Source organism: Hippocampus comes, unplaced genomic scaffold, assembly GCF_001891065.2.
Source record: "Hippocampus comes isolate QL1 unplaced genomic scaffold, H_comes_QL1_v1.1 scaffold94, whole genome shotgun sequence".
NCBI classification, from domain to species: domain Eukaryota; kingdom Metazoa; phylum Chordata; class Actinopteri; order Syngnathiformes; family Syngnathidae; genus Hippocampus; species Hippocampus comes.
The window spans coordinates 3,437,897-3,452,728 of NW_017806059.1; the positions used below are offsets into that span (position 1 = coordinate 3,437,897).

A 14,832-nucleotide genomic window follows, 5' to 3' on the forward strand; every position below is an offset into this window, starting at 1 on the left:
AAATGACCTCAGACGGCTCAACTTCCAAGCGTCACAAGACTAAACCCACTCACTCACTCACTCACTCACTCACTCACTCACTCACTCACTCACTCACTCACAGATGGAGGAAAGCACTTTGGAATGCTGTCCTGAAAGATGAGTGATTTAGGCTATTTACTGAAATTATCACTCTGGGCAGGTGGATATGATTTGCTTATCATAGTAAGCTGCATTGGACAGCTTTACTCACACAGAATGTTTACACGTACCTGTAGCGAGAAGCCTTCGTCGCACTGGAAGGAAACCATGTCGCCGACAGTGTAGCGGTCTCCCACTTTGTGGCCGTTAGTTGGGAGCTGCGGTTCGGGGCACGAATCCAAACCTATTGCTTGGGAAAGAGTCACAACATACGTGTAGGCAACAATCATTCTTCTGCACAATGTAGGATCCAACACCTGCTTATGAGTAGGGGTGCAACGATATCCAAATGTTATAATATGATATCGTCCTGACATGAACCTCACAATAGGATTATCATTATATTGTGGGGAGCTGGTGATATATTAAAAAAAACAAAAAAAACAAAACACGCGCACAAATTAAATTACAATTAGAAATGATATAAACATGAGCAAATGCATGTAAATGTATTCACCGAAACAGAACTTTCACACTTGGCACATTGCATTGACAGTTTGTGCAAGGACCATCTGAGCCACTAAAGCTACAGCACCTGCGCAAGCTATTAAAAATAGAAGATAAACGCTCAAAAGAATAAAACCTCTTGGTCAAATGTTCCCAAGAGTTGTCGGCTTGAAACAAGTGCTAGAGTGAGTGGATGACTGTAAACATGGCAACTGTCGTGACCTATTAATGATGTGTTCAATCATAGGAGATGTAGCCTTAAAAAAAGCACACACAACCACCCAATGAATGCTAAAGAAATACATGAGACGTTAGATGAGTGGACTGAATGAGGTAAACCTACACTTGTAGTAATATTTTGGCACAATTGGCCAGCCAAAAAACACATTTTTATAAAGGTGACAATAATCTTTTGGGGAGAGGCAGAAGGGTCCTGCTGAAAATCCCCAGCAGAGAGCAGCATATGTGCTGCATTTTTGCACTGGTCTTATACACCTGCAAGAACAGCGTAAAAAAAAACAAATACCATAGCATAAAAACTTTTTTTTTTTGTTTGATGGGTGTTACAAATTCATTCAAGAAAAACTGTTCAAAGGTCTTGCGATCATCTTCTTATTTTTGTCTTGCTGTGCATTTTTCCCTCCCTTGAGATTGAATTTAGGAAACACCACTCAACGTTGTTCCCCCCAATTTTATGCCCGTGACATGCATGCATTAGTATCTGGTATCTCGCTGTGTAAGCCCTGGCTACAGAGTGCAGTTCGAAGCTCAGCTCAACGTGGGGTAGGCCTAAACCACAGGTGTCAAACACAAGGCCCGGGGGCCAGAGCTGGCCCGCCACATCATTTTATGTGGCCCGCGAAAGCAAATCAACCAGGTCAACTTCCATGACGCATGCCAAAATCTGTACCAAATTTCATATGTAGTAAATAATCATGTTGAGCTATTGCAAACATTTTTGTGTTTTACATTATTACAGAAACTTGAACAACAGTGCAACAAACTACTCTCTTGTCTCGACTTTTGATTTCAAAAATAGTTATCTATTAATTGTGGACTGTATATTTAATCATATGAGGAGGTGATTAAACATTTATACGGTTTCACAGTCATAATGGCCCTCCGAGGGAAACTGTGACTGCAATGTGGCCCGCGACAAAAATGAGTTTGACACCCCTGGCCTGAACCTTTGACACATGGGTTCTCAATCTCTAAACGCCTTCCTCTTCTTTCTTTCTTTGTCTTTTTTTTTCAACTATTTTCTCAATGATGTGCCGTCTTATTACGTCACACTTGTTGTTTTTGTTGACACTTTAACATTGAAAATTACAAACCATCGATTGACTGAAACCCAAACACTAACCTCAACCATACAGAATGCGCCCTCCACTGGGATCATGTGATACTGCATGCATCACACTCAATTTTACAAAACCGCAACTTTTTTCGGTGACCTCGACACTCAGAACCAACATCGACACTCCCATTTTCTGAACCCTTAAACACATGTCAACGACTTTTGTCAAGCAGTTCATTTGGCTCTCCCCGGAGTGACAAGGGTGAGAGCTTGTCATTTTTTTATGTCTTAAAAATATGCGTAATATTATACATACATACAGTTAATAATTTGTGTGGGCAGAGCCAAACGTTTAGGTCCACCCAATGGTGAAGCACACCTCCCACTGCGTTCTGCAGCCAAGCCTACTCGATCTCGCTTGCCGCATTCAATCAGACGCGTAATAGTGTGCCAATCTATGGAAGTGAAACCAGGGACTAAAAAGTGAGACTTTTCCAATTGGTTTGGATGAGAAGTAGACCCATGGACTTATGCTGCTTCGAGGAAGGTGGGAAGTTGGACTTGGAACACGATTTGTACTGACTACATAAAGTTATTTGGTGAATTGTAGGAAATGCTCCTGAGATAAGATACTCCTTCATTTATGTATGTTTGCTGGAGGTCAAAATGTATTGTGATGAACCAAAATATAACTACCATAAGTTGGGACAAAATTCGCGACGAGATGCAAACCTAATTTCTGTCAGTCACAATTCACGATACTGAGATAATAGCAGAATCAGAATCAGATGTATCGGCCAAGTATGCAAGAAACACACAAGGAATTTACTTCCCAGTTCCAATCCGTTCAGAGGAGACAGAACGAGAAGCCTGGTGGGTCGCTATTACTATATGGTTGATGCAAATAATGAAATTCATTCTTTGAGAGGTTCTCATTACCCTCACCGGAATTGTCATGTAAAGCATGCACTGTTAACAGTGTTTTCAGCGAAAAAAAAATGACGTTAGTTGTCAGTAACAGTGCCAACGTAAGATGGTTGTCCTCTGGCTTCAGCTGCAAGGGTTGTATTGATAAGTCCATTGTTTTCTACATTTTCTACTTTCTTCCCTCCAAACTTTGCTGTTGTAAATTGAGACTTTCTCCATTGTGAGACAAGAAAGGTTTTCTTATCTTATCTTATCTTAATAAAAAAGTCTGTCCACATTTGACAAAATGCATCTTTAATTGTTACAAATCAAAGCCCAGTCTGTGCTCATTTTAAGAATGGAGGGAAAGTGGAGAAAAGATGTATCTTTCATTAATACAGTAAATGCACTGTATGAGGTATATGTAAGACTTACTCCATTGCCCTCATGCCATTAACAGTACATAAGTCTGTCACAATAGGAGGAAATCACTCACAAGCTCCTCTCCAATTGCAAATGCTTTCTGACATCACTAAAATAGAATACTGTATGTTTTAATTTGAGGTGACTTGCCATCGCAGCAGATGTCCGAGCCGCACAGCTCCAATCCCTGGTGACCGCCCCTTACCACGTACACAATGGGGATGATAAAGGCATGCTGCAAAGTTCAGCGTTAAAAGCAATTTAAGAGCCACATGAAACCAGGCAAAGAGTCGGATGCTGGCCGTGGGTGGGCCTACACTAGTAAGATTGACCTCAAATGATGTGGACTTGCTGTTAAAAACCCATTTGTTCTCTGTAACAATGCAATCCAGGTGGTGGATTGTTTTACATTTTGGCATGGAGCATTTTCACCCAGTTTACACACGATTAGAGAACCCGGAAAGAGATCCATCTTTACTAAGCTAAACTTGTGACAGTTTTTGTACTAAAAATATCCGCCGAGTAAATACTCTATGTCAGGAAAAACATACAAGAACTACATTGGTAAACCTTGGGTCTGGTTTATTTTTAGTACTGTACACACTGGTTTGATCTTTCCTCATGAGAAATTCTATGACTGCTCCCTTTGCTAACAAACATACTTCAGGTGGAAGTTTCACCTGCTGTGAAGTACAATTTTGCTTGTCACTATCAGCATCACAACTTGAACCGTGCATGTTTTTCTTGGCTTACAGCTGTGCAGCTGTGCTCCACCAACATGCTTGCTAGAGTGGAGGAAATGGACTCTTGAAGCAATGAACTGGACATGTTTATTTCAAGAGGCGTCTGCAGGACAGCATTAAACATCAATCCCATCAGCCCTAGCTTGCACTCATTGGTTTTGGCAGGTGTGGCATGACAAAAGTTTGAAAATAACCCTTCTACTTTGAGTTTTTTTTTTTTATGTCTTTCATAATGTTGCTGTTGCAAATTTTTTTTGTTCACCATTTCCATCTTATCCTGACCACATTTTGTTTTGAAAATGTATAAATAAAAGCCCAAATGAATGTTTTTTTGTTTTTTTGGGGGGGAGGGGATTCTCGATTTTTTTTTTCGCCTGATTCAAACCGTTCCAACTTTAAACGGTTCAGCTAATACCACATTTTTGCCAAACTTTCAAAATAAGAGCCACAATTAGTTTTTTTTTCCTGATAATTTCCATTTTTTTTTGATCGATTCGACTGTTCTAACTTTAAACTGTCCAGCCAATTGAAATCATAAATTTTCTAATGTTGTTTCAGATAATTTTATATAAGTGCACATCATTCCATATCTTTCAATATTATTCCACTTTTCCATGTTTTTTCATTCAGCAAAATACCGATTGCCAGCACGGGCTCTTCCTTTAGTGAGGAGGCAAATGATTTGTTCATATATGATCCTATTGGTCCCTCATCAGCTGGACGCCGCTAAGCGACAAACTACTGTCTGCTTGCCTCCTCCACCACCATGGGAAGATGACTGTGATTGTTGCGTATGTCTCCATGGACGTCGCTGATGACAATGCGAAGGACAAGTTCTTTGACCACCTCCACCAGGCTGTCAACCAAGCTCCACTGTACGATGTCACCATCATTCTCACTGACACCAACGGCACTCCATCCAGCAGTGATCGGTCCACCGGCTCACCTGTCGGTACCACCTTTGTTGACAGGCCACAAATGATAACGACAACCGCCTCCTCCTCTGTCACCATAACAACCTCTGTGTCACTGACACCTGGTTTCCCCGGAAATGTATCCATCATTGGATGTGGTACAGCCCAGATGGCAGAACGAGGACCACATTCTCATTTCTCGACGCAGGAAGTCATTTGTCACCAATTGCCGGGTGTACAGAGGAGCACAGCTTGTCAACACAAACCATTGCCTGCTGGTGGCTCAGCTTAACCTTAAGGTCAGAGCCAACCAGCAAAACACTTTGCCTCACCTCAACTCCTCCCTACTCATTGACCTCAACAACACCAGACTTCAGTCGCTCCATTCGCATCAGTCTTGATGCCCTGGCACCCAACAAGGTGACAGATTGGGCGACCTTCAAGAAAAATGTTCTCCAGTCTGTTCACAATGTCCTTGGACGCTTACAATCCTCCCCGAGAAAGCCCTGGATATCATAGAGGACACAAAACATCATCGACCAGCAGCGTGAAACCCCGGCTCCTAGGCAATCTCACGAATATCGGCGACTTAACCGCCTGCGCAATGTGGCCATCACTGAGGATAGGGAGAGGTTATGGGAGGCAGAAGCCCGGCAGCTTGCATCCGCAGCCAGCAGCAATGACATGAACCGCATATTTAGTCTGCTGTGCCAAGCCCATAGCGGTCCACGCATAAAGACAGCCCTGTTAAAAGACTCAGATGGTAATATCATTACAACAGAAGCCGACTGCCTTGCGCGCTAGAAGGAGCATTTTAGCCTCCTCCTGCAGCACGGAACCATCCCGGCTGATCCCACTCTCCGAGAGGCTGCAAACGCTGCACCCCCTAGCAACCCCTACTGAAAAGACCCTGTAACTCCCGAGGAAGTGAGAGCTGCAGTAAAGAAGTTGAACATCAGAAAAGCCCCCGGCATCTGTGCCATCACCGGGGAAATGCTCAAAGGTTGTGGCATGGTGGAGTGACTAACCCACCTATTCAATCAGGCGTGGGAGCCTGAGCAGCTGTCCTGTGACTGGACCAGAGGGGTCATCCTCCCCTTCTGTAAACGCAAAGGTGACAGGCTTGTCTGTGGAAACCACAGAGGCATAACCCCACTCACCAACCCTGAGAAGGTCTTTACCAGAATCTTGCTCAGCCATGCCCTTCCAGTGTACAGAAGCTGCCGCCGTCCCTAGCAGGCTGGCTTTATGCCCAATCGCTCCACAACTGACCACATCTCTGTCGTCCGTGTGCTGATAGAGAAGATTCATGAATTCCGATCTGAAGGCCACGTTTGACACTGTATCCCACTCCTCACCGTGGAACATCCTCCGAGCCCTCAGAGCGCCACCCAAGATCATCGCCCTGCTCCAGCTGCTCTACAGCAATGCAGAGAGCTGTGTCTGTATTAACAGCATTGACTCCGACTAATTTACCATCTCTAGTGGTGTTTGCCAGGGCTGTGTGACTGCTCGTGACCTCTTTAACTGCGTCATCAACCATCCAATGACTAGGTTCTGCGAGTGTGTCCTCGGAATTGTTAGGCTTTGTGAGAGATGGACACAGGGCCCTCACGCAGACACAATGAACTCAGAAGGGTTTTATTGTCAGGAAGTGGGACAGGTCGAGGTGACAGAAACAGAATGACAGTCAAAATGACCAATTCAAGGAGTACAGGAACGCAGGCTTGGCAGAAGCGAGTGCGGCAGGAAAGATCACTGACGAACTGGCAACGGGTGGCTATTCAGGCTGGCTTTTATGCTGCAAGTGGCTGATGAGTAGAAGACTCTCAGGTGTGTAGGGGAGGCAGGTGCACCGATTAAGGAGGCGCACAGCCCACACTGATAAAGGTAACAAAACGAAAGGGAGGGGCGACACCATGGACAAACAATGTTTTCTTACAGGAATGACCTTTGGCAACTACCACCTGACTGACAAGGAGTACGCCGATGACACCATCCTGCTAAACACAACCTACAGTCAGCTGAGAGACGCTGTGGGCATTTACAGTGAGGAGGCAGCACAGCTCGGCCTCCAAGTGACTTGGACAAAAATCAAGTTAATGTATATCGGTGATGGACCAGATCCACCCCCAATTCGCATTGGTTGTGACATTGTAGAGCCTGTCAAGATGTTTGTGTATCTGGGGTCCATGGCGACATCAGACCATCTCATGCAAGACGAAGCTCCGGATTTACACTCGGCCATACTCTCCAGCCTGCTCAATAGCTCAGAAACATGGCCCCTGAATGACACTATCTCTGCAAGAATCAATGGTTTCGATACCAGGGCTCTCAGAACCCTAGAGAACATCAGGTGGCCCCAGCGAGTTTCCAATGAAGTGCTTAGATCTCGCACGCGCCAGCCCCGAGCATCTTCATTGATCGCACAACGCCGCACTTGCTGGTTCGGCCATGTTCTTCGTCTGCCCCCCGACCATCCTACATGAGCCATCCTCCAGTTTGACCCAAAGGCTGCAGGCTGGAGAAGACCATGAGGAAAGTCTCGCACCCGATGGACCGAAGTCGTTGAAGGTGACCTCCAACAACAGGAAGTTGCTGTGGAGGATGCAGAGCAGCTGGCACAAGATCTCCAGCTTTGGAAAAAATTGCCGCATATGGTCAGCTCAACGGACAGGGACGGATGCCCCGACGCTCGCTGTAGCACGAGTAATAGTAGTAGGAGTACCCTCAATTGCTCACAAGCAAAGATGGGGCAAGGTTCACCTCTTTTGAACACCTGTGTGAGATAACAGTTGGACAGTTTAAAGATTATATTCACAATGAATTTAGGAATTTCATCATCGACGGTCCAAAAATTTTCAGAGAATCTGGAGAAATCACTGCATGCAAGCGGCAAGGCCGAACAACAACAACGTGACCTTCCGTCCCTCAGGCAGCACTGCATCAACAACCAACATCAACGGATAAAGGGTATCACCACACGGATTTAGGAATACTTCTGAAAACCATTGTCAGTATATACAGTTAGGCACGCCATCATAAGTGCAACTTAAAATTCTACGATGCAAATCAAAAGCCACACCCAGAAACATTGGCGGCTTCTCTGGGCCCAAGTTACATAAGATGGACTGATGCAAAGTGGAAGAGTGTTCTGTAGTCTGACAAATCTGCATATCAAATTAAATTTTGGACGGTGTGTCCTTCGGACCAAAGCGGAAAAGAACCATCTGGTTTGTTATTGATGCAAAGTTCAAAAGCCAGCACCCGTGATGGTATGGGACTGTGTTAGTGCCGATGGCATGGGTAAATTCCACATCTGTGAGGGCACCTTGAATGCTGAAAGGAACATAGAGGTTTTAAGGAACAATATGCTACCATCCAAGCATCTTTTTCATGGACGCCACTATTTATTTCAGCAAGACCTGGCCAAATTAAATTCTGCATGTGTTACAGCAACATGACTATGCAGTAAAAAAGTGTGGGTACTAGATTGGCCTGCCTGCAGTCTTGACCTGTCTCCCTGAAAATGCATGGCGTATTATGAAGTGTAAAATTAATGATTAAAGTTAATAATTACTTGCTAAAAAAAATAAAGTTTATAATTTTGAACATAAAATCTCTTGTCTTTGTCATGGATTCAACTAAATATAGTTTAAACATGATTTGCAAATCAATTGTGTTCTGTTTTTATTTATGTTTAAAACAATGTCTGAGCTGCATCGGAATTAGTTAGTTAGTTAGTTAGTTAATTGTTTATTGAACATACAATACAACAACAATTGACAAAAGGCAAACAAAATTACAAAAGGAGAAATAAAAATAAAAAGTAAATAAAACAAACATCATCATCGTTATATGCTCAAAGGAGTAGGAAGAAGTATACAACTTATCTAGTCCTACCCCTTGTTGTGTAATAATATAAATAGATCATTTTTCAATGCAAAAGAAAAGGAAGAGATCTACCTCTCATCAAGTACTTTTACCCTTATGTGTACTGTACTTATCTATTTATACACCCTTCTGTTTGTATATACATACATATATATATATATATACATACATACATACACATACATACACGTACATGTGCATACATACACATAGTACATTATACTGGAAGAGAGTAATGAGGAACGCAGGGATGGACTGGACGGAGGTGGAGAGATTAGCGAATGACAGAGAAGGATGGAAGAGGAGAGTGAGTGAGCGTATGGATCACCTGTATAAATGGGAAAATCAGAAGGGTCACAGATGTTTGTACTAATCTTTTAAATTTGTTTTTGAACTCGTCCAGCGATTTACTCATTTTCAGATCCGTTTCAAGCTTGTTCCACAGATTGACTCCTATTACTGATTAGGGTTCTATTCTTATTACAATATCACAAGCATTCCATAACTGTGAAGTTATTGCATCCCTAATAATAATAATAATAATAATAAGAAGAAGAATGGCGGCACGGTAGTCAACTGATTTGCCTGTCCACCTCACAGTTCAGAGGTCGTAGGTTCGAATCCAGCCCCGGCCTTACTGTGTGGAGTTTTCATGTTCTCCCCATGTCTGCGCGTTTTTTTTTTTTTTTTTTTTTTTTTTCTGGCACTCCGGTTTCCTCCTACATTCTAAAAAAACATGCATGTTGAAGTAGAGAGCGAACTAAAACAGACAGAATAAGGCTCTCAAGGAGCCGGACTTCCCAAGCGCCGTTCATGAGAATAACGACTATTACTAAAAATAATAATAATAGGGCAGCACAGTGATTGACTGGTTAGCAGATCCGCCTCACAGTGCAGAGGTCATGAGTTAAATTCCGGGCTCTGACCTTCCTGAATGGGATTTGCATGTTCACCCCGTGCCTGCATCTCAAGGTACTCCGGTTTCCTCCCACATTCCAAAAACATGCATGGTAGGTTAATTGAATACTCTTAATTGTCCTTAGGTGTGAGTGTGAATGGTTGTTTTTCTATGTGTGCCTTGCAATTGGCTGGCAAACAGGTTCAGGGTGTATCCCGCCTACTGCCCAAAGTCAGCTGGGAGCCTACTACAGCCCGAGTGTCGTGAGGATAAAGCTGTTCAGATAATGGATGGATGGAGGGATAAAAGTAATGTGAGCAAAAGTAAATTAGCAATGTTGCCTACTGGTTAGCAAATCACCTCACAGTTCTGAGATATTGGGCTCAATTGTGGGCCACACCCTTCCTTTGTGGAGTTTGCAGGATCTCCCCCGTGCCAGTGTGTTTTTTTTCCAGGTATGCCAGTTCCTCCAACATTCAAAAAACAGGCATGGTAGGTCACTGAAGACTCCAAATTGTCCGCAGGTTCGAATGTGAGCGTGAAAGGTCTTTCTATGTTTGTGCCCTGCAATTGGCTGTCAACCAGTTCAGGATGTACCCCGACTCTCGCCCAAAGTCAGCTGGGATAGGCACCAACACACTTGCGACCCATGTGAGGATAAGCAGGAGAGATTGGGTGGATGGATGATAATAATTCATTGAATTAATTATAACTTCAACTAACAGACTGATTTTATGCTGAATTGTCAGTAGCTAGAGAGGGGTTAGTGATGGTCTAGTGTTACGAATGGGACAGTCTGTAATATTACAGTGTTTTGACATAAATCATTCTTAATCAATATCTGGAAAGGCCCTATGACTGACTGGCAACCACTTCAAAGTGTAGTCTGCCTTTTACCCAAAGGCACCTGCGATAAGCTCCAGGAACCCCCGTGATGCTGTTAAGGATAAGCGATGTTGAACATAGATTGATGGAGGGAAAGGCGCAGACATGATTAATTTAATCAAGACAACAGAGTACTGGTAGGCTATACATATAATTCTTCTTTACAACATTAAATATGTTGTTGAGAAACGAACATCCCATATACAGTAGTTGATGCTTCCCCTGGGTGTGAAAAATAGATTCATTATGCTGTCACATTATCTAGCTTATACAGAAATAACACTGGCCTCTGCACACTTCACTCAATAACACACAATGAGGGACTGCATTTGCGATATAAAGTATGATATTTCATGGAAGAGTAAATACAATATAAGCCTGGCTTTAGGACAGCTGCTTAAATGTTAGGGGAGGCTGAAGTGAAGGCCCCTAAAGTAATGAAATCAATAAATAAATTGTTTTCTCACCTACCTGGCTGTATCTCCTTAAAGCGGAGACCAAGTAAAAAAATGAATCAGGGAGTCAATGTTACGCTCGTTTTGAGCATCCCAGTTGATGTCATCCATGCAGAGTAGGTGACTGACCGTTATTCTACTTTTGAACCGATACTCAGCACTACTTTTGGGTCTGATATGAGTGAGTGAGTTCAGGCCTATGCAGAACATCAGTGGTGACAGAGCATCTCTTTAAAATATGCCACATTTGAGATTCACCTGTGCACCTGGCTTTGAGTTGGCCTCCAGAGTTGTAGTCCACAGCCTCATTGAGTACTTGATGAGGGTTCTTAGAATACTCTTGATGTTATAGAGTAACAAGCATTCTTAGTATTAATGTGTGCCGCATTGAGCCATAGGCTTTCTTGTAGTCAATGCAGGCAGTGCACAGATTGGTGCTTCTGATTTTACAGTCTTGGATGATTGCCCTCTAAACCAGTAGTTGGTGTTTGGCACCCATGGTGTTCTTACCAATGGCTTTGTGTGCTTTGCTCATGTACTGATCCATACTCCTACTTATTGTGGCTGCTATAACGCCTGGAAGGGCTTCCTTGTGGTGCTGAGGGAGGTTATAGATCGGTTGTTTGATGGAATGTCCTGGTGCTGTCCAGCTCCTCATCTTCAACATTCTTGCTTGGATATTTGCCAGAGTTAGGATGACTGGTTCTTGTTCTGAAATGTTGCTGTACTCTGTATGTAAATCTGACAGCCATTGGGCATTGCTATTAGTCCTCCCATATACTCTTCCAGTATTACACTGTCTCACCCGTGGGTGCTCTGTTTCAGAATCGCTACCTTCCCACTGAGAGGTGACGTGAGCTGGTTTGTTGGAGAACATTGTGTTTATTGTCCTGGCCTTTACCTCTCTTGTGTAACTCTTCAGGCAAGCAGCCAAGTCTAGGAGTCTGCTTGGCAGTCTCAAATGCCTCATCTGTGGACATGTTTCTGTATTTCTTAGGCAGTTCTTCTTTAAGCTTCACAACTTTACTTTGCTCTGTTAGGAGACTAACATCTCTCTGGGTCGCCCTGACAGTTGCCTCTCACCTTCTCTTCCGTGACCCACAATTTAATGATCTTCTCTCTGAGGTCAATAGCTCTTCTCTTAAGCTGTTGTACTTGTGGGGATATGGGCATAGGAACCCTCTTGTCACAGAGGGGTTCCTAATGGCATTGTGACCTGGCTCTCCCTTGTCGTAGCATCTTTGTATCACAGATGAAGCCTGTGATGAAGACCATGACACCCCCCTCGGATTCCCACACTGCCATGTTGGGAATTCCTCATGCTCCCCCAGTTTTGCCTCAGCCATCGCGCTATGGTGATGAGCCTTGATTATGCGGGCAATTCGTTCACCAGTGCTCCATAATATTTGATCAACAACCATCCACCTATGTAACCGATAGTTCTAAGGCTCTACAGAATTTACTGATGAGCTGATCATTTAAGTGTGTGTTGGAGGAGAGGGGGATCTAAAATAGGCAGGTTATGGCTCTTGAGGAACCGAAGCAGGGTATTAAGTACCCTGTTACGGGAAGAGAGGCCAAAGGGTGGTTGTTGTATTGTGTACAGGGTCTGTAGCGGATTATTACATAGTTTTTCGCACTCTTCGTTGCAGAGAGAGTTTTTGATGACCGTGCTGTTTGTAGCAGATTCCGTCAAGAGCTTAGTACCACCTTGAAAGACCAGCTGACTGTCTGGAATGTGTCCTCCAACCTTGAGGAACTCATTACATTGTCGATCCACTTGAACAATCATTTGAAGGAGAGACGCCGGAAACGGGGGTATGGACAGTCCCAATCTCCCTCCGAGAACCTCTGTGCCCACCACTCTACACTGGAGAGACCCAAGCCTACGAGCAGCTACCATCGACATCATGGGGTACCCAAGGCCCACTCCGATTCACCCATGCAGCTAGGAGGCAGGTGACTTCCTCCCGAGGACCGGATGGGGCGCTTCCAGTCACGTTCCTGTTTCTATTGCACTCCACTGAGTGGTCCAACTAAACCTCCACCCAGCTCGGTCATTGGGAGTCGGTCAGCCAAGTGCAATCCAATAGCAATGCAGAGAACCATTAAACTGATCTTGGTCAGGGGTCTAGTTATTCGTCTAACGCTAAGAGACTCGAAATCCCCGGAGAAGTGTCTGCGTCTGGGAAAAATGTAAAGATTATACGGCTCCCGTTGATTCCGGAGCAGATGAATGTTTTATTGATAGTTGTATTGTAGAAGCTCTAGGCAACATTACTGAAGAACTATCAGAGGTAAAACGGGTCACAGATGTTGACGGGCGGCCCCTGACAGAAGTTACATGACTCGTTCTATTCAGTTACGCATCTCATGGAATCTGCTTCGACTACGGTGGTTTTTCATCATGCCATCTCGTGCAGCTCCGATTGTGTTAGGGTTACATGATTGAAAATGTATAACACCTAATACATACCTTAATACCTAACAATACATAATAATAGATATTAATTGGAATTGTCCTGTGAAGAATTTGAGTCAATTTTGTCTTTCCAACTGTCTAAGGTCAGCCGATCCAAAACATAGACCACCCATTGTGCCGTCCACTGAGTGTGTTTGTTTAGAGAAAGTCCCGCAAGAATATCATGATTTGAGAAAAATATTTTGTAAAGATCTTGCCCAGACATTACCCCAACACTAACCATACGATCGTGCCATTGATCTCCTTCGTAATTCAACCTCAACTTCTCGTCTGTCACATATTCCGACTCCATGGCTTACCCAGGGACATCATCTCAGACCGGAGACCTCAGTTGGTGTCCCAGGTATGGAATTCTGTCATGTCATCGGTGCTCCTGTGGCTCCATCATCAGAATACTACCCACAAAGGAATGGACAGAATGAGCGAGTAAATCATGACCTTAAGACGACCATCCTCTGCGTGTGCCTGCACCAACCAGCGTCCTGGGCTGAACACCTGCCATGGATAGAATATGCCTATCACTGGTTAGTCAAGCTCCATCTGCTGCCCCTTCTCAAGTTCCATCCAGTATTCCATGTGTCACTGATCAAGCCAGTAGAGTCCAGTGCGTTGGCACCGCTGTCAACCCCTCATCCATTTATTGTTGATGGTGACCCAGGATATACTATCCAGGAGATTTTGGATTCCAGGCCTCGAGGCAGGGCGGTGCAGTATTTGGTCATTTGGAAGGTTATGGTCCGGAGGAGATTCAGATTCAGATTCAGATTCAGAAAACTTTATTTATCCCCGTGGGGCAATTAGAGATGTACGAGAGCGGCTTATTGTAGAGACAGTAGGAGCAAGGAAAGACATAGGATAAGAGTAGCTTAGCACTTGAGGTCTTGAGGTAGTGGCTCCAGCATCAAATAGTATTGCACATCGAGCAGTATTGCACAGTGAGGACACAGTAAGACAGTATTGCACATGAAAACAGTATTGCACGTCAAGTATTGCACTGTAAGCCCGTATTGCACAATGGGGTATGCGAGTTTGAATGGTGGGGGAGGGGTGTCAGGGATATTGGAATAAGAGTTTAAGAGTTTAAGAGGAGAACAGGCTGGGGGACGAAGGTGGATCTCCTTCTCGCTGTCCTGCAAGCTGGGAACCGCAGCCTGCGGCCGGAGGGCAGCCATTCGAACGCGGGGAAGAGAGCATGTGAGGGGTCTTTCATGATCTGAGCAGCTAGACCAAGGATCTGCTGCTCGCACACTGCAATCAGAGGGCGAGTGGGAAGTCCGATGATCTTGGAGCACACTCTGCTGATGCTGT

General features: G+C 44.2%; 1 protein-coding gene and 1 long non-coding RNA gene across 2 annotated transcripts in view; both read right to left on the reverse strand.

Annotated features, from left to right (window-relative positions):
• The window catches only part of LOC109529648 (CUB and sushi domain-containing protein 3-like), a 447,797-nt gene that overhangs the window by 168,181 nt on the left and 264,784 nt on the right, over window positions 1–14,832 (reverse strand). Inside the window, exon 38 of the mRNA XM_019893029.1 lies at window positions 252–370. Coding sequence (XP_019748588.1) covers window positions 252–370 — 119 coding nt within the window. The remainder of the gene's footprint in view (window positions 1–251; window positions 371–14,832) is intronic.
• LOC109529653 (uncharacterized) overlaps window positions 5,166–14,832 on the reverse strand; it is a 13,952-nt gene continuing 4,285 nt past the window's right edge. The window contains exons 2-3 of the long non-coding RNA XR_002170872.1: window positions 10,101–10,103; window positions 5,166–5,182 (exon numbers count right to left, since the gene is read on the reverse strand). This is a non-coding gene — a long non-coding RNA (uncharacterized LOC109529653). The remainder of the gene's footprint in view (window positions 5,183–10,100; window positions 10,104–14,832) is intronic.